This window comes from Schistocerca americana, chromosome 2 (genome assembly GCF_021461395.2).
Source record: "Schistocerca americana isolate TAMUIC-IGC-003095 chromosome 2, iqSchAmer2.1, whole genome shotgun sequence".
In the NCBI taxonomy this organism is placed as follows: Eukaryota; Metazoa; Arthropoda; class Insecta; order Orthoptera; family Acrididae; genus Schistocerca; species Schistocerca americana.
Genome location: NC_060120.1, coordinates 431,329,046 through 431,349,464, shown reverse-complemented (window position 1 = coordinate 431,349,464; position 20,419 = coordinate 431,329,046). Strand labels below are relative to the sequence as shown.

The following is a 20,419-nucleotide window of genomic DNA, read 5'->3' as shown; positions in this document are numbered from 1 at the left end:
CACTCTGCAAACTACAAGTGCCTGGCAGAGGGTTCATCGAGCCACCTTCACAATCATTATCTATTATTCCCCTCTGGAGCACTGCGCGGAGGAAACGAACATCTATTATCTTTCCGCGCGAGCTCTGATTGCCCTTATTTTATGATGATGATAGTTCATCTCAATGTGGGTTGGCGTCAACAAAATGTTTTCGCATTCTGAAGAGAAATTTGGTGATTGAAATTTCGTGAGAAGATCCTGCCGCAACGAAAAACGCCGTTGTTTAATGATTTCCATCCCAAATCCTGTATCATGATCGTAACACTGTCCCCCCTATTTCTCGATAGTACAAAACGTGCTGCTCTTCTTCAAACTTTGTCGATGTACTCCCTTAATCCTGTCGGGTAAGGACCCCACACAGCGCTGCAGTACTCCGAAACAGGTCGGAGAAGCGTAGTGTAGTGGCGTAGTGGCTCTGAGCACTATGCGACAACTTCTGAGGTCATCAGTCGCCTAGAACTTAGAACTAATTAAACCTAACTAACCTAAGGACATCACACACATCCATGCCCGAGGCAGGATTGGAACCTGCGACCGTAGCGGTCACGCGGTTCCAGACTGAAGCGCCTTTAACCGCACGGCCACACCGGCCGCCAAGCGTAGTGTAGGCAGCCACTTTAGCAGATCTGTTGCACCCTCTGAGCGTACTGCCAACAACAGTTTCTAGGTGTCTTTTCGATTTAAGTTGTTCGTAATTGTAGCTCCTAAATATTTAATTCAATTTACAACCTTTTGATTTTATTGATTTATTGTGGAACCAAAGTTTAAGGGATTCCTTCTAGCACTCATGTGTATGACCTCAGACTTTTCATTATTTAGAGTCAGTTGGCAATTTTCGCACCATACAGATATCATTTCTAAATCGTTTTGCAATTGGTTTTGATCTTCTGATGACTTTACTAGACGAAAACGACAGCATCATCTGCGAACGACCTGAAACAGCTGCTAAGATTGTCTCCTAAATGCCGGCCGGAGTGGCAGAGCGGCTCTAGGCGCTACAGTCTGGAACCGCACGACCGCTACGGTCGCAGGTTCGAATCCTGGATGTGTGTGATGTCCTTAGGTTAGTTAGGTTTACGTAGTTCTAAGTTCTAGGGGACTGATGACCTCAGAAGTTAAGTCCCATAGTGCTCAGAGCCATTTGAACTATTTGTCTCCTAAATCATTTACATAGATCAGCGACAGCAGAGGGCCCATAACGCCCTCTCGGGGAATGCCAGAAATAATTTGTGTTTCACTCGATGATTTTCCGTCAACCGCTACTAACTGTGACCTCTGACAGGAAATAACGAATCCAGTAACCTAAATGAGACGATATTCCATAAATGTGCAATTTGATACAAGCCGCTTTTGAGGTACGGTCTCAGAACCCTTCCGGAAATCTAGAAATACGGAATCACTTTGAAATCCCTTGTCGACAGCACTCAACACTTTGCACGTGTAAAGAGCTAGTTGTGTTTCACAAGAATGATGTTTTCTAAGTCCATCTTGAGTGTGTAAATAGACCGTTCTCTTAGAGGTAACTCATAATGTTCGAACACAATGTATGTTTCAAAATCCTGCTGAGCATCAACGTTAATATATTGTCCTGTAGTTTAGTGGGTTACTCGTTTTGCCTGTCTTGAATATTGGTGTGACGTGTGTAACTGTCCAATCTTTGGGTACTGATCTTACGTCGAGCGAGCAGTTGTATATGATTAAGTATGGAGCTATTGTTATCAGCATACTCTGAAAGGAACCTAATTGGTATACTGTCTTTACCGGAAGACTTGGTTTTATTAAGTAATTTAAACTGTTTCACTACTTCGATGATATCTACTTCCAACTTACTCATGTTGGCAGCTGTTCTTGATTCGACTTCTGGAATATTTACTTCGTCTTCTTTGGTGAAGGAATTTCGGAAGGCTGTGATTAGTAGCTCTGCTTCAGCAGCACTGTAAACGATAGTATTTCCATTGCTAACGCTCAGAAAAGGCATTGATTGTGTTTTGCCGCCAGTATATTTTGCATACGACCAGAATCTCTTTGGATTTTCTGCCAGGTTTCTAGACAAAGTTTCGTTTTGGAAACTATTATAAGTAATCTCCCATTGACGTTACCGCTAAATTTCGAGCTTCTGTAAAAGATCGCCGATGTTGGGAATTTTGCGCTCGTTTAAATTTGGTATGCGTTTTTAGTTGTTTCTGGAATAGTGTTCTAACGTGTTTTGTGTATCATGGGGGATTAGCTCTGAAGTTTGTTGATTTATTTGGTATAAATCTCTCAATTGCTGTCGATACTACACTCCTGGAAATTGAAATAAGAACACCGTGAATTCATTGTCCCAGGAAGGGGAAACTTTATTGACACATTCCTGGGGTCAGATACATCACATGATCACACTGACAGAACCACAGGCACATAGACACAGGCAACAGAGCATGCACAATGTCGGCACTAGTACAGTGTATATCCACCTTTCGCAGCAATGCAGGCTGCTATTCTCCCATGGAGACGATCGTAGTGATGCTGGATGTAGTCCTGTGGAACGGTTTGCCATGCCATTTCCACCTGGCGCCTCAGTTGGACCAGCGTTCGTGCTGGACGTGCAGACCGCGTGAGACGACGCTTCATCCAGTCCCAAACATGCTCAATGGGGGACAGATCCGGAGATCTTGCTGGCCAGGGTAGTTGACTTACACCTTCTAGAGCACGTTGGGTGGCACGGGATACATGCGGACGTGCATTGTCCTGTTGGAACAGCAAGTTCCCTTGCCGGTCTAGGAATGGTAGAACGATGGGTTCGATGACGGTTTGGATGTACCGTGCACTATTCAGTGTCCCCTCGACGATCACCAGTGGTGTACGGCCAGTGTAGGAGATCGCTCCCCACACCATGATGCCGGGTGTTGGCCCTGTGTGCCTCGGTCGTATGCAGTCCTGATTGTGGCGCTCACCTGCACGGCGCCAAACACGCATACGACCATCATTGGCACCAAGGCAGAAGCGACTCTCATCGCTGAAGACGACACGTCTCCATTCGTCCCTCCATTCACGCCTGTCGCGACACCACTGGAGGCGGGCTGCACGATGTTGGGGCGTGAGCGGAAGACGGCCTAACGGTGTGCGGGACCGTAGCCCAGCTTCATGGAGACGGTTGCGAATGGTCCTCGCCGATACCCCAGGAGCAACAGTGTCCCTAATTTGCTGGGAAGTGGCGGTGCGGTCCCCTACGGCACTGCGTAGGATCCTACGGTCTTGGCGTGCATCCGTGCGTCGCTGCGGTCCGGTCCCAGGTCGACGGGCACGTGCACCTTCCGCCGACCACTGGCGACAACATCGATGTACTGTGGAGACCTCACGCCTCACGTGTTGAGCAATTCGGCGGTACGTCCACCCGGCCTCCGGCATGCCCACTATACGCCCTCGCTCGAAGTCCGTCAACTGCACATACGGTTCACGTCCACGCTGTCGCGGCATGCTACCAGTGTTAAAGTCTGCGATGGAGCTCCGTATGCCACGGCAAACTGGCTGACACTGACGGCGGCGGTGCACAAATGCTGCGCAGCTAGCGCCATTCGACGGCCAACACCGCGATTCCTGGTGTGTCCGCTGTGCCGTGCGTGTGACCATTGCTTGTACAGTCCTCTCGCAGTGTCCGGAGCAAGTATGGTGGGTCTGACACACCGGTGTCAATGTGTTCTTTTGTCCATTTCCAGGAGTGTATTTCTTCGAATTGAAGTCACATCTGGTCTACACTTACTTTGCTTTTTAGGAAGGAATGGAGATTGTCATTCACGTAGACGTCAAGCGAATTTATATCTGCTTTTTTGAATATACATTTTTCGTTTATTTTTGAAGGATTTGGGAGTTGCGGCATTCAGTCTCGTTACGACAGCCCTGTGTCACTAATCCCTGTATCAATTTTGACGCTCGTTATTAGCTCATGATTATTTGTTGCTAAGAAGCCAAGTGTGTTAACATAACCGTTTACTGTTCGAGTGGGTTCATGAACTAATTGCTCGAAACAATATCAGAGAGTGCATGTAGCATGATTTCGGATGTTTTAAATGCGTATTTTCGCCAACATATCGACGGTAAATTAAAGTCACCACCAACTACAGTAGCATGAGTCGGGCAAGTGTCTGAAATTAGATTCAAGTTTTCAGAAATCGTATAATTTGAGTTTGGAGGCCGGAAAAAGGACCCACCTATTATATTATTCCGGTTGCCAAGAATTACGTCTACCCATACTAAGTGACAGGAACTATCAACTTCAATTCGCTATAAGGTAAACTGCTTCTAACAGCAACAATCACGCCATCGCCATCTGTATTCAGTCCATCCTTCGTGAGAAGGTCCCCTTGTAAGGCGTTTCTCCGAGATATCGTTTCCTCAGAGTGCCAGTCCAGTCCTGCAAGGTACACAGGTAAGCCACGCAGGACAAAGGTACTGGCGCAAATGAAGCTGTGAGGGGTTAGGAGGTGTCGCCATTTCTGGATAGCTCAGTCGACACGAGTATTGTCCACGAAAGCTTCCGTGTTCGAGCCCCTGTTCAGCACGCAGTTTTAATCTGCCAACAAGTTTCAAAATAGTGCATACTTCGTTACACAGTTGTAGACTCATTTTTGAGTCATATACGCTTTTTTGGTATTTTGAAACGGATCCCTTTTTGCCGGCTCGTGTACTCTTTCATTAAATCAGTTGTAGGCGCAGCAATTTCCAATAGCTATTATGCTCTAGCGCCGCCTCTGCAGAAAATACAGCGTCATCGGCGAAAGTCACAAAATCAAACCTGATTTATAATGTCATGAATCCAACTCAAACCTTATATTTTATATTATTCTCTGTTGGATGCTTTCTACGTTCTTTCATTCTCCAGAACATACTTCAGTAAAAGTAAGGGCCACTGTCACCCTTTGTCAATAATATTTATGTAGGTCACATTTCTGATAGCTCACTCTATTTTTTTTATACCCTTTAGTTAGCAGAATGTGTCTGTGATCATTTGTTGTATATTATCTAGAGACTCACTTTTAACACCAGATTCGCTCTGCGCTATAATAATCATTCTATACTCCATATAATGTTCTGTAAAATCACATTTATCAGCCTCTAGTCTTCTCGGTCATCCCGAACAGTAGCTGTTACTGCCCCCATAAGTGGAGACGACTGGAAAGATCTGCAAATAAAAAAGCTAGTGAAGCGTATTGGGCTTCACGATAAGAATGTGCTGTAGGCGGTGGATAAACGAGTATATGCTCATGCGCGATGGTACTAGATTTTGCTCTACGCGCACTACCAGTGGTGGACGAACGTCTCTGCCGCATAGGTTTTAGAAGTTTGTACCAAACTGTTATCATCATTACAGTGTATGTTATTGCAGTACTGATTACCACAGGGACCGCCACACATTCGAAATTTAACTTCTGATGAGGCACATAACCATTTTTCAGGAGCGCAGTTCAGCGCAGAGAGAGATGCTGTTTCGTTGTGGGAAACCGCATGTAGTTTCTATGCGCCGCATGTACGAGCAGCTATCATTATTTACGCTGGGAATGTTAGAAACGACATTGCCAACGTATTCTGGAGGATTGATTTGTTCGTCTGACAGGGATATGAATTAACTGTTAGTTACTGGAACTCATATTAAACCACCAATAGCTGCTATGACAAAAGAATTGATGGAACTGTTTTGAATCTTTAACACACCATTCTCAGTGCAATGTTGAAAGAAATGCTACTATCTCATAACGTAGTTTCGGATGCCGTGGTTGTCACTACACACAAACGCAGTGATAAGGAGAATATTTAATGGCTGAGAATGATCTATTACAATTGAAAATTAGTAAAGTGAATCGTCACTGCAGTCCTTGTTGGTTAAGTATAGTGCTAGGCATGGAGTAGTTTTTCGATGGTGGAGCATTTGCACTGTTCCAGTCGAAATTTCTGATATGGTCTGGTTGAACAGGGGCCGCGGGAATTTCAAACATCTTGTCTCTGTGGTCTGGGGTTGTTTATAAACCAACTATTTCATTTTAGACACTTTTTTTTATACGCTAAGGCTACTGATAATCTAGTTTCACCTTGACAAACAATTGTCTAAACAATGTTAACCAGAGAGCTAAATGTTTCTAGAATAGTAGCTCTAGATGAGTTTTCCCGCTTTTCGTTGATTCTGCAAGTATGTTATCAGATAAGTTCTCATTATTAAAAATTACTGCAGACCTAAAAATCATTTACGATTACGACGCCAAATGTTTTATAAGCAACATAAATTAAATGAACCCTAGAGTATGTTCCAGTACACGTGATCTGTGCAGACTTTAATGCCAAAGTAGACCTACTTTATTCAAATACTGAGAAGGGCAATATACAATAATTACTCTCCTATATCGGCGAAGCATTTTATTGTTGAGAGATGTATAATATTACAGATGGCACATACTCAACCTGTTGGGGACTGGGATCGTCCATTTTAATGAAAGTACCTCTGAGAGACTGAGGAGGAAGTAATGGACAGAGAAAGGGAAGAACAGGAGATGGACAGAGAGAAGGGAGAGGAGGAGATGACAAGAAAGAAAAGAGGAAATGCACAGAGAAAAGTAAGGGGAGGCGATGGACGGAGAGAGAGGAGGCGATGACAGAGAAGGAAAAGAGGAAGAGACGGCCAGAGAAGAGGGAGGAGGGGATGGACAGAAAGGGGCAGGAGTAGATGGATAGGGAGTGGGGGTGGAGGAGGTGGCCAGAGATGGGGGAAAGAGGAGGTGCTCAGACAGAGGGGGAAGTAGGAGATGGACTAATAGAAGACTGGATTAAATATGGTCCTGGGAAGCGCCGGGTATTCAGTCATTATAATAATCTCCGTGGAAACGTTTTAAACCATTATCGTGATTGGCTCTTCCGTGTCCTGTGTCGTAGTACTGCCCACACAAGCGATATAATTTTATTTTGGTCCTCCGTTCTTTCAAAAAAACTGCTGCATTTCCGATCCCCATTTTGATATATCTCTGCTCTGTCTACCGTAAACCCACACACTGACAGACTCCCTCCTCACGCTGTGTGGCACTACACTTATGCGTACTGTTTCGGTACAACTCACGATGGCAAGACAGTCACTTCGTAACGACTTCGGTACACACGGGTGGTGTACTGATGGGCTGACTATGTTTGCATCGGCCGGTCACAAAACACTCCGAGCCCGAATTCGAGCGACTTGTGCCGGCGTCAGCCGACGTAGAACTAAGGAGTCCTCAGGGAGGAGGTCATGAACAAACTATAGTGTGTGCAAAATAAAACTATCCAGGAAAACACTTCATGCTCCTTAAGATAGGCAATCACAACTTAACTTACATCACTCGCATCACATTTACATTTATGCGATCATTTAGGAGCACTTGAACCGAATGCTTTTTCTTCACATATGATTGGCTATAATTTTTAGTTGGAAATTCCAGTATATCTTGGCACCCGATACGCTAACGGGATTAGAAAAATATTTTGTTCAGTCGTAAGACTGTTGCGTTGGAAGGTGTATTTGAGACAGCAGTAGGAACTGACTGTATTCTAAATGGATGCTGGGCGTTTGGTAGAAGTTGCGATTGCATTTGGCCTTTGGCATCGCCTTCTCTACGTGATCTTAATCAGCCCCACCGTACGGATTCGACGTGAACCTACAAATCTCCTCAGTCACAATGCATGAGAATAATGAGTAACTACACACGGAAAAGCAGCAAAGGCAGAGCTTCTAGCAGGAACTGGAACAACTAAAGTATGATTATTATGTCTGTCAGATATTTTCAAAAGCTCCAGCCACCAGGATAGAACAATGCCACAAATCAACTTTTATGTATCGTCAACGTTGCAAAAGTGAACAGATATTTCTAAATGAAAGAAGTAAATATATGTACTGCTCATGTCTGTGGTTCCTTGAATGAAAACAGTGATTGGAACACAAATGAAATGCAATAAATTTATGTACCTCTGGCAAGGACTGATTTACAAAAAATTTTAAGAATTTGCGTATACATTTTTCGACAAGTAGATCAGGATTTAAACCAATCTGAGGTAAACAAAAAAGAGTTCTTGTACGATTCATATGAGCATGCAGTCAGCCTATCCCAATATTTTTAGTCCTTGTTACACCCAGACAGACGTTGCCGCTCTGGGTCAAACAGCACATGCAGCACACTTTCCGTTGCTGAATACGTCCAGCTTCACGCAGAACACATAATCGTCTGGAGCGCAACATTTGCAAGCAATTCCGAAATGTGTCCAGAAATGTTATCGTTCCATTTCTACCATCGCTAAATTGCATTCGTTGAACTCTAATACTAATTCCAAAGAATTAGCCTCACGTCGGATAGTAGAGTTCTGAATCCTTCTTACCCTGTCTTGGCGAAGTCTGTCCATAGTCGTGTCATCGTGTCAATGATCTTCCCATCGGGAGAACTTGGTTCTGGTATCTCAGGATAGAGTACACATCGAAACAGGTATCCCAAGTCTGCTCCATGGCCGGCAGCTGCAACAAATGAAATGAATATCGAAAACATGGACGGACAGAAAGTCCATAATTTAAAAATTAAACACACATTTGACAGTACAGGATAACTGCAAGTTACTGGACAATATCTGAAGACTATACCTTCATCAGTACTGAATATATTATATATATACATTCCCTTATCCTTAACGCAGATATAAAGCTTCCAACTTCTGTAATCTGATTTACGACTAGAGGGAAACCTGTACCGAAGTCATGGAGGTGCTTGGTACTACTACTGATTGGGCCTCTTGGAATTATACTACAATGTGCACGAAGATAGTGTTAAGTTCGTAAGTATGTGTAACTCGCTGAATCGAAATACGAAAGTGCAGGCATTACGATTTATTTTTACACAGTAAGAGTTGCCGTACAGATAGCACAGTTTTCTTGAGTCTCCCTTGAGAAGTGTAGGATGTGCAGCAGAAAAATGACGCAGGCTGTTTTGGATCAGTTCTATTTTTCTGCGTTACTGTTAACCACATCCTTTGGGCAGCAACACATCAGTGGCGGTGTTGTTTCCATTTTTCGTAGTACTGCCGGAAAGTGACAATTCGAATATCTTTCAGTTCGTCGGTTCGAATGTCTTCGACAGTACATGACATTATCTTCTGTGGTACTCGCCTAGCTCAATATCAGGAAGGCTACACGAACTGAGATCCGGCAAATAAAAGGATGTGGAACCACAGAATCTCCTTGCTCGTCAAATGTTCATCAAATGGCTGTGTGATAAGGAGCACTTTCACGGTACAGCAGCCAAACTCTCGCAGTGATTAGTCTGTCGTGGAATCGTCCTTTTTCTGAGTGTTTCTAGAAGGTTTTTGTAAAAAACTTGATTGACTTTACAGGAGACGAAAGTTCTTAGAGGACGATACCAGCAGGTGCCAAATACACATATAACCACGTTCTTTAATTCTGACTTCCTCATTCAAGCTTCATTCGTTTCCACTCTTCACTCTGACTTTTTTTCTTGTTTATACTGAAAATCTAAAACCGACGTCCAATGGTAACACGACTGATGAAATTCATGTCATTTTAGATTCTGTTGAGGTTGTCTTCGTATTAGGCTGTGATGCTTTCTCCTGCCATTTTGTCTTTCTGCTATCCGAAGTGTGATGAAGAATAAACGATTCAAATATAACGTACTAATCACAAGCCTCAATGTTAGTCAAGTGTCGGGCGAGAGCCAACCTCAGTCGTTTCACTTTTCGATCAGTTTTCGATGATCAAGGTCGCCCTTAGTTTCCTATTCTACTGCTTCTCAGTCCTTCAAAAATGATTCAATTCACTAAAAAAATTGTAGTCTGAATAACGGAAATTTCATATAGGCTCAGCACAAATTTTCGTTAGTGAAACTCATTGCTCTTAACCATATTATCTGCTGGCACACTTTTACTTTAGATCTCTTTATTAAAAGAAAAGGGGGAGATCTAATTTCCTTTCAACGATGACGTTATTACAATCAGAGCTCAAATTCGGATTGGGCAAGGTAGGAAAACAAAAAAAGGCGTGTCCTTCTGCCTTAATCGATTAGCGTAATCATAGACAACCTGAATTTAGATGGCAAAAAAAAAAAGGGATTTGAACGTATGTTCTTCCGATTATGAGTCCATTGCCTTAACCACTGTATCAAATATCCTGATGTACTGCTTTTCTTCTTTTTTTTAAGTGTAATACATTACACAACTTCATTCAGTTACATTGCTAGCTGACGAGGTTGAAAATTGTACTAGACGTCTAGGTGGGAGTGATCAAGAAATTTGTAGCGAATGTGTTAGCTCCATAGTTGTGCCAGTTCATTCCAATGGTGACAGACTAGTTGCTACTCATCATTCTTAGTGTGCATGCTTAAGAACAAGTAACGAAAGTTGTTTTCCGTTACCATGACGTGGTAACTGATGCATTACATTTCGGGAGTACAGCCACATAAACTTTATTTCTTCTTATAATATTTCGACCTAGTACCTCCCGAAATATAATGAATTAACCATATATGACAACTTTTACCAATACATTATTTCTTCAAATATTTTCTGAAATCGAAAGAGCTCTTTGTTCCCTATACATTTTGTATTTCTACTTTGCAGAGGTTAATAATCGTGAGAGTTGCAGTTCCTGCTTGTGATTAATATCTGATGTGTCCCTTTTCTTAACATAGTAGTACAAACTGGTAATGTGCTACATTGCCAGATACACATTCCGCTTGATCACGCTACAGATGGCAGACAGGTGTCAGAGAAGCTACGGTTGACAAGGTACTGGATAGTTTCCTACACAGCGGGGAGCGGAACAACAGCGGCAGTCAGGAAGTTCAAGACAGGAAAGATTCTACGGAAGTAATTGATGTGGATCCCATATAAATTTCACTTGATACACAAGCAATAGGTTGGGAAACTCAGAGCAGTTACTCTTCTTGGCATTGACTGAGAAAGTGGCTGGATGTACTCCTGAGGGATATCGTACCTAAATCTGTCGGGTGATGTTTGTCCAGCACGAAGGCAAGCAGTAGAAAGTCTGTCCGGTTGAAGGCGGGTATTACCTTGCTGAAACGCAATCCCAGGATGGCTTGCCATGAAGGGCAACAAAACGGAAAGCTGAATATCGTCAGAGCACCGCTGTGCTGTAAGGACGCCACGGTTGACAGCAAAGGGGGTTCTGCTATGAAGTTAAATGGCACCGCAGAGCATTACTCCTGTGAGGTTGGAAATCCACCGCTTTATGGGCCGTCTCCAGACACTTCTTCGCTGGCCATCGGGGCTCAGTTCAAAGCGGGATTCATCGCACAATTCTACTCCAGTCTGTGAGATTCCAGGCCGAAGACGCGTCCAGAGACGCTTCAGGCTGTGGTGGTAAACCAGCCAGACTGTCTGTCGCCTGACGTAATTCCAGAACTGGGAATGGTGGTCTGGGAGTTTCTACTGCTTGTCTTCGTGCTTACCAAACCGTACCTCCACCTGCAAAGTCGCCTGATCTCTCCATAATCGAGAAAGTTTAGGGCAGGGCTCTCCAAGCATCTCGAGATTTTGATGATCTAACCCGCCAATTGGGCAGAATGTAGCACGCTATCCCTCAGGAGGACACCCAACAACTCCATAGATCAATACCAGGCCGAATAACGGCTTGCATAAGGGCCATAGCTGGACCAGCGCACTATTCATGATCAATTTGTGAAGTTCTTTCTCTCTAATAAATCATCCAATTTTTCTGAAACTGTAATCTTCCACCGAGTCCCGCCCCATTCGGGTACTTCCTTCGTGGTGCGTCTTTTTTTTTTTTTGTTTATGATATTATAAAGGGAAACATCTTTCTTCACCGAGTGATTTGCTATAGGACACCTGAACACGATAGATCAGTGGTAAGTTCCACAGCTCGTGGAGAGGGAGAAAGAATATAAATTCATTTTCCAAACGGATGATGCCCCCACCATATTGACAAGCCAACATTTGAGAGTAACTAAATTGTGACCTGGTATGTCGATGGATTGATTTTACGTCATCTGCAGTCAACAGTCTGCGCACTTTGACGCCTTGTTCGCTGTCTTTCTCAGTGTTTGAGCTGTTTCTGTGCGTTTTTGCCAAGAACCAAACATACATTCACTTACCTCCAAATGTGCTGGCAGACTTGAGATGGCGTTAATATCACACCCATTAGGAACGCCATTGCGGACATGCTTGAGAGATCTTAGGTTTCAGTCTTGGCGGTCTGATGTATAGTACATCAATTCCATAGGACTATCTTTGCGAATGTGTCTTACATGTAAAAATATGCAAAAGCTGCTTACTTCTCGTCGTTAGCTATTATCAGTATCAGTCCCTGGAAGGTATCACATCGACCAGAAGCTGGAAGCAGAGAATGTGCCTCGGAATTGAGGGTACTCGTTAGAATGTCAGATTACAAGTTTCAAACTTACGGCTTTGGGAAATTGGTATGATCAAATAATTACGTTCAGTATCGGTGAAATATAGTCTTATGAAACTATCCAATAATTTGCACCACTCAGTGATTTTGCTTTATTATATCTCTATATTTTTAAGCTTAGTCACCGATTTTTTAAATTTTCATTCAACTGTTCAACGGAGGACAAAATTGTCGTGTACCATCCGTTTTTTCCGCCTGTTGCTTCACCTCTTCTGGAACTGTATCTCCTAGGACCATTTTTCTGAAGGCATCTAATTTGTAAAAGTACACAGGTGCCACAGACTTAGCGCTGTGAGCTGTTGCCGCTCTCACTGCGGGGTAGGTGAACATCGCGTCGCCTCGCAGCTGAAAACAGAGAATCTATCTTAGAACAGCCTCGCCTGCCTTGCTAAATGAAATGGTGAAATAATTCTATAGTAATGTGTAATCAATGTTCATTGCGCAACCTAAAATAAAGTAAAAATCAAAAATATCCGAAAAAGCAAGCTAAATCACTCCTAACACATCTCTCAGAACTGCTGAGATACTTGGGAAAATGTAGACCGGTAAAAATATTCTATGTGAGGTATGATATATGAGACAGGCGAAATACTCTAATATTTCAAGTAGAATGTAACAATTCCAATTTCAAATAGTTCGGCTGCTGACACGTGTGAATGTAAGCGAACCGTCATTTAATAATTCATGGTTACACGCATTATTTGCAGTAGAAGGAAAACTCTGGTAGAAATAGGCCTTGCGGAAGATCAGTTTGGGTTCCGAAGAAATTTAAGAATATGCGAGGCAATACTGAGACTGCGAGTTAGAAGATAGTCTAGACTGAGGAAAGGTAAATCTACATTTATAGCATTTGTATACTAATAGAGAAAGTTTTTGACAATGACGATTGCAATACATCCTTTGAAATTCTAAAGGCTGCAGAGATCAAATATGGAGAGCAAAATGGTCTATACAATTTGTTCAACAATCAGGCTGCAGATTAGCAGGATACTAAAGAGAAGCAGTAACTCAGTAGAGAGTAGGGTAAAACTGAAGCTTATGTCGTATGTTATACATTCTGTACATTGAGCAGGTAATAAAGAAAGCCAAGGAGCAGTATGGAAAAGGAATTATTATTCAGGAAGGAGACAAAAAAAAATACTTTTAGGCTTGCCGACGACGTTGTAGTTCCATCTGAGACGGCAAAGGACTTGAAATATCGTTTGAGCGGAATGCATAATACTTTGAAAACAGGTTAAACGATGATCATAAATAGAAGCAAAACGAGAGTGATGAAATGTACTCGATTTAAGTCAGAAGAAGCTGTTGCAATTGGATTAGAAAAGTAGTAGATGAGGTTTGCTACTTGGACAGATAACTAACTGGTGATGGACAAAGTAGAGAGCGTTTAAAATGCAGATTGTTAATAGCAAGAAAATGGTTTCTGCCTACAGGAATTTGTCGACATCTATTATAAGTTTTTTTCTTCTTCTTTTTAGGTCTTCAACCATCAGCAGTTCGCCATGCATTTCTGTCTTCGGCCTTCCTTTTGAGCTTGGTATACGTGCTGCAGCTGGTATCTTCCATGATTTGGTTGATGTTTTCTAGTCTCGGTCTGCTTCTTGTATTTATCCCTTCTACAGTCCCTTCAATGACACTTTTAATGATACCATCATGTCTCAGCAGATGGTGACCCATGTTTTCTTTTGTGTTCGATTACCTTTAGGAGACAAGGCTTCTCTTCCTCCGCTCTGTGGAGCACGTCTTCGTTTGACATCTTGTCTATCCGGGATATCTTGAGCATTCAGCTGTAGCACCCATCTAGAAGGCTGTTATTTTATGTTTTTCTGCTTCTCCGAGTGTTTCAACTGCTTACAGCACCATACTCCCAACGAAACTATTTATGAGATTTGTCCTGTGACGTTTGTCTATGCTCCTGGATGTGAAAACGTTTCTTCTCTTGTTAAAATCGGTTTTCGTTGATGGATTCAGCTTACAATATCCTTCCTTGGCCTTCCGTCTGATCTAATTTTGCTCCCTTGGGAGACAAAGGATTCAACCGTCTCCAATTGCTCATTGTTAAGTGAGCATTCGGTAACGGAGTTTTGTCTGCTCACCACTAACATTTTTCTTTTACCTTTACTAATTTTCATATTATGGGAAGAGCGGAAGGTTGTTTCCGCCTGGGCCAGCATCCTAATTGTTCTCCATCTTCAGTTAATACTGCAATATCATCAGCAAGTCCTAGCATGTCTATTTTTTCTTACCATGAATTTTAATTCCTCCTATAGCTCCTAGTTTCTCTCTAGCACCATCTATTGTCCTTTGAATGTATCCACTGGAGAAGACAGGAGAGAGTGAGCAACCCTGTTTCTACATCCTGCTTAATAGTAACATCTTCTTGATATTCTCCACACCGTACCACAGCCACCTCTTCTCCATACTGCCCCTGCATTGTTCTTCTGTCTTGATACTTCATGACAGTCTCTCCAATTCTGCCTTCTATCCGCCTTAGAATGATAGAGGCGAAGATCTTCGAGGCGTGTGTTTCCAAACTGAGAGCCCTATATTGTTCACATTTGTTTGCACATGCTTTCTTTGATATTGGCACTGTGATACATTTCTTAAAGTCTGTTGGGAGCTCCCCGGTTTCCTGTTTAACTTGTATGAGATGGAACAGTTCTTCATGTAGCTGCTCTCCAGCAGCCTGTATGAATTCTGCTGATATATCGTAAAATCCAGTGGTTTTCCCAGGTTTTAGCTGTCTGACCGCAAGGTCGTACTCATTGCGCAAGACAGTGTCCCTCTTCTTACGGATCGATTTCTTCAGCTTTCTCCAGTACCATATCTTCTTTGTTTTCTGTGCACATAATAAAATTCCATCCCCATTTTGAAATCCACTGCATTTTATTTGTCTGTTTCCAAAGAACTCTTTAACTGATTTATAGGCAGATTCCTTGATAATTTCACTCACTTCTTTGCATTTGTCCTTTGAGTATTGTTGTTTAGCCTTTTTTGACTCTGAATTGATTTCATTCTTCATTACTCTACATTAAATTTGTTCTTCCTCAATGTGGTCTTTTTTCAGTTTACGTCTGAAATTAGAAACCTTTTCTGAAGTTATTTGTCTGGGGCATAGCCTCATAGTGAAGAGAAATATGGATCAAAGCAGATCAGACAAGAAGAGGAGCTTTTGAAGTGTGCTGCTACAGAAGATACTGAAGCTTAGACGAGTAGACTGGATAACAAGGGGTGTCAGTTTTCATGTTCTCACCGCGGAAATTCAGTCGTAAGCAAATTTTGCCTGTTGCTAATATTTCTGCTGTAAACTGTTCAGTCATCAAATGTTAACAGCAGACAAGTTTGGTGACGGCTGAATTCCCACATTTTTATGAATCAGCTAACGAGACGGTAGTGAATCGAATTAGGAAGAAAAGAAATTCGTGGCAAACTTGACTAAATCAAAGGATCGCTTGATAGGACGCATCCGAAGACATCGAGGAGTCCTGTGTCCTGTCTGGACGATGTAGTGTATTTTACACCATACTTTAGTTCTACGTGACGATGCTTTACTGAGTGTATTTATATGTTTTGACGATGCCATTACGGCTTTATCACATTAGGACATGGTGTAGAACAGGTACGCTTTACCTTATTTTATCTGTACATTTTCCAGATTGTATGAGAGCATATTGTGATATGAAATGCTGTATTGTTTTGAAAGATAGACTGCCCAGTAGGTGTATATTTTTTATATTGTTGATCTGAAGATGGCCATTACTGACTGAAACCGGGCAACGTCGAAGAACTGTATATTGTGATCAAATACAGGAATAAAAAAAAAAGAAAAACACTTCACATCAAGGAATACTCAGCTTGATAGTTTCCCGGGAAATACGCCGGATAATATTGTAAAAAACCGCACATATTTCAACGAGACAACTGCCCGCCATCTTAAGGTGCTACTGATGCGTCGCTTTTTTTTTTTTTTCCTTTATTGAATTTCAATTCCCCCCGAAGGGGGCAGGCTGGGAGCATCTTAGTATGCCGCTCTTCAGCCTACAGACTTTGTTAGAAAGATGAAGAGAATAAATAATAAAAACAGGCGATAAAATCAGAGTCTTAAAGAGTAACATGGCGAAAAGAAATCGTGGAACTTAAAACGAAGAACGGAGGGATGATGACGCTAAGAAAATACATACAAAGCAGACAGGTAAAACAATAGACAGACAATTAAAAAAACACGGCGACAGTCTGGTTTCTGTTCGCAAAAGACATAAAATTCACCCCCAGCGACAGCATGGTTTATGTTCGCAACACGAGAAAGACGAACAACACTGAACAGTCACTGGAACACTGCACTAAGGAGTTGGCAAATGTGACATACCACAGCCGAGAACAGGTGGGGGGAAACTGGACAGATGATGGGAAAATAAAAAAGGGGGCAGCCGGGAAAGGAGGTGATGGAGGATGAGGACCAATAAGAGGGGTGGGGGACGCTGGGCAGACTCGACAGGGAGTGGGGTAGGCAGAGGAGGGGAATACAAAAGGACTCAGGGGGGGGGGGGGGAGAAGGGAGGTAGGGAGAGGTTTAGTGGGGAGAAAGCAGGATGGAAGGGGGGAAGAGGGAGCCCAGGGAAAGGACAGAGGAAAGGAGGGGGAGTTAGGATCAGAGTTGATAGGAGGGATAAATGGAGGGAGAGAGGGCATCATCTGGGAGGGGGAGTTGATGGAAGCCACCTTGGGAAAGGAGATGTTGGGTGTAGAGATGGAGGGTAGGGGGGACACAACGGTGAAGACGTGGCAGGGGGCGGGGATGGGAGAGGAGAGGAGCAACCAGGGGGTGAGGGGGTTCAAGACAGCGGGAGGTGTAGAGGATGCGGATATGTTCGAGGAATAGGAGCAGATGGGGGAAAGGAATGAGATCATAGAGGATCCGCGTGGGGGACGGGAGGCGTATACGGAAGGCCAGGCGGAGTGCATGACGCTCAAGAATCTGGAGGGACTTATAGAATTTGGGGGGGGGGGGGCAGATATCCAGGCAGGACTGGCATAACAGAGGATGGGATGGATTAAGGATTTGTAGGTGTGGAGGATGGTAGAGGGGTGCAACCCCCATGTCCGGCCAGAGAGGAGTTTGAGGAGTCGGAGGCGGTTGTGGACTTTGGATTGGATGGAGCGGAGATGAGGGATCCAGGTGAGGTGACGGTCAATGGTGAGGCCAATGTAGGTGAGGGTGGGGGTGCGGCGGACAGGATGGGCGCAGACAGTAAGGGAGAAATCCAGGAGCCGGAAGGAGCGAGTGGTACGACCTACGATGATTGCCTCGGTCTTGGAAGGGTTGAGTTTCAGGAGTCACTGGTTACAGCATGCAGCAAAAAGGTCAAGGTGATTCTGGAGAAGGCGTTGGGACCATTGGAGGGTAGGAGCGAGGGTGAGGACTGCGGTGTCATCAGCATATTGCAAGAGGTGTACTGGAGGGGGGGGGGGGCATATGTGCCATGTACAGGAGGTAGAGGAGAGGGGAGAGGACAGAGCCCTGGGGCACACCTACAGAGGGGTAGAAGGTGTGGGAATTGGCATTATGGATGGTAACATAGGAGGGTCGGTGGGAGAGGAAGGAGGCCACCAGACAGATGTAGTTGATAGGAAGGGCGTAGGTTTGGAGTTTAAACAGGAGACCGGGATGCCAGACACGGTCGTAGGCTTTTTCGAGTTCAAGGGAGACAAAAATGGCGGAGCGACGGGAGTAAAGCTGGAGGGAGAGGAGATTAGTGAGGCGGAGGAGTTGGTCATCAGCAGAGAAGGAAGGTTGAAAGCCACATTGGGTGTTTGGGAGGAGGTGGTTTTGGCGGAGGTGGTGATGGATGCGCCGGAAAAGGATGGATTCCAAGAGCTTGCTGAACACCAATGTGAGACAGATAGGACGATAGGAAGAGGCATCAGATGGAGGCTTGTTGGGTTTGGAGAACATCAGGATACGGGAGGTTTTCCACAGGTCGGGATAGAACCCAGTGGCAAGGATGACATTGTAGAGGGTGGCAAGGATTGAAAGGAAGGAGAGAGGGCAGTGTTTGAGGTGGCGGTAGGTAATGAAGCCGTGGCCGGGAGCAGTGCGTTTAGTGCGGAGTGTGAGGCTGATGTCCTGTGTAGTGATGGGAGTGTTAAGTTCAGATGGTGGCGTGTGGCCCAACTACTGGAAGCTAGGAGCAAGGGGAGGGACAGAGGTATTCGTACGGTCCATGACATCAGGGAAGAGGGAATAATCAATGTGGGGATCATCTGGGATGGAAAAAACATCAGAGAGGTGGGACGCAAAGTGGTTGGCCTTACTGAGGTTGTCAGGAAAGGGACGGTCATTAAGGAGGAGAGGGTACTGGGGGGTGGGGTGGTTCCCAGTAAGGCGGTGGAAAGCAGACCAATACTTGGAAGAGTTTATGGGGAGCGTGGTGTTGAGTTGTGTACATGTCTGGCGCCAGGCACGGCGTTTCTTCGCAGTAAGCAGGTTGCGGATGTGTCGTTGTAATTGCCGGTGGCGGGTAAGTGTATCCCAGTCACGAGTGTGGAGAAAAGAGCGGTAGAGGCGGCGGGAGACGCGTCGCTGAGAAGCTCGCCAATTTATATGTTGGCTTTCTAGAACAGCGCAGGCGCCAGCGGCGGCATAACGTCATCGAAGACCAATCGTAGACGGCGTCGAATACCAGAGCCCTCTGCTGGAGAAACGGGTCGCGGGCTGCGGGAGCGCGCCGCGGGGCGGGAAAATGCGGCCGGGAGCGACGAACCCCGTTCGCGCGCGCGAGGTGTTGGCGCGCGATTTAGGCATCTGCGCTAAGGTTTCCCATGTGCGTGGACTCGGTGCAGTTGCTAATCTGCGGCTGACGATTCCTTAGTGCCGCCAAGGCGGGCTCCCAGGCTTTGCTCAGGTGAAACCCCGTGTCTCTGTTTATAAGGTCACTGCTTATACGTATTTCGACCGCCTCTTTGATGATGGAGTCCCAGTATGTGGAAGCATACGAGAGGATCTTGGTTTCTTCATAATTCATGCCATGTACCGTGTCAAGGCAGTGTTCAGCAACCGCAGATTTCTCTAGCTGACCCAACCTCCTGTGACGTTTATGTTCGTCGCATCTGTCTTTAACCGTACGACACGTCTGGCCAATATAAGACTTCCCGCAGTGGTACGGCATTTTATATATTCCTGGTCTCCTCCAGCCGAGGTTGTCTTTAACAGAGCCCAGCATTGATTGCACTCGTGCTGGGGGCCGGAAAACACATTTAATCCGGTATTTCTTGAAAATTCTGCCCATCTTAAAAGACACGCCACCGACATACGGTAGAAAAACCAACCCCGTGGTGTTCTCTGCTTCTTCAGGCTGTTCTTGAGGTATGGAGCGTGCTGGTCGAAATACACTCCGGATCTGCTTCTCGGAGTACCCGTTCTGGGCAAACACAGAGCGGAGATGGCTAAGCTCTGCCGATAAGCTGTCCTGATCTGAGATGGCTCTATCCACTAGCGTCCGTAATACACCGCTGCGCTGTGAGGGATGATGACAGCTCGTAGCTTGTAAATACAAGTCTGTGTGCGTAGGCTTCCGGAACACACCGTGACCCAAGGAGCCGTCTCCTTTTTTACGAACCAAAACATCCAGAAACGGGAGCTCACCATCTTTCTCTACCTCCATGGTGAAACAGATGCTTGGATGGACGGAGTTCAGATGTTCCAGAAAAGAAGGAAGCGTTGCTATCCCATGCGGGAGACGAGCCGACCCAGGTTGACCCACGTTGCGGATTAATGACGAGGGCTGGTGAGACGTCCAGCCTGGCTGTAGTTTTTAGGCGGTTCCCAAAATCGAAATAGGTAATGCAGCGGCGGCGCCCACGTCCCGCCGCAGCTACAAGTTACACAAACAATTACTTTGCCACACTTGAACAAGAGATTCACTCTCGACGCAGATAGAAGGG

The 20,419-nt window shown here is 44.6% G+C and overlaps 1 protein-coding gene across 3 annotated transcripts in view; it reads right to left on the bottom strand.

Moving 5' to 3' along the window:
• LOC124594739 (esterase FE4-like) overlaps nucleotides 1-20,419 on the bottom strand; it is an 89,296-nt gene that overhangs the window by 9,195 nt on the left and 59,682 nt on the right. For all 3 annotated transcript variants that reach the window (XM_047133115.1, XM_047133116.1, XM_047133117.1), the window contains exons 8-9: nucleotides 12,658-12,823; nucleotides 8,407-8,539 (exon numbers count right to left, since the gene is read on the bottom strand). In XM_047133115.1, the coding sequence (XP_046989071.1) occupies nucleotides 8,407-8,539; nucleotides 12,658-12,823 (299 nt within the window). The remainder of the gene's footprint in view (nucleotides 1-8,406; nucleotides 8,540-12,657; nucleotides 12,824-20,419) is intronic.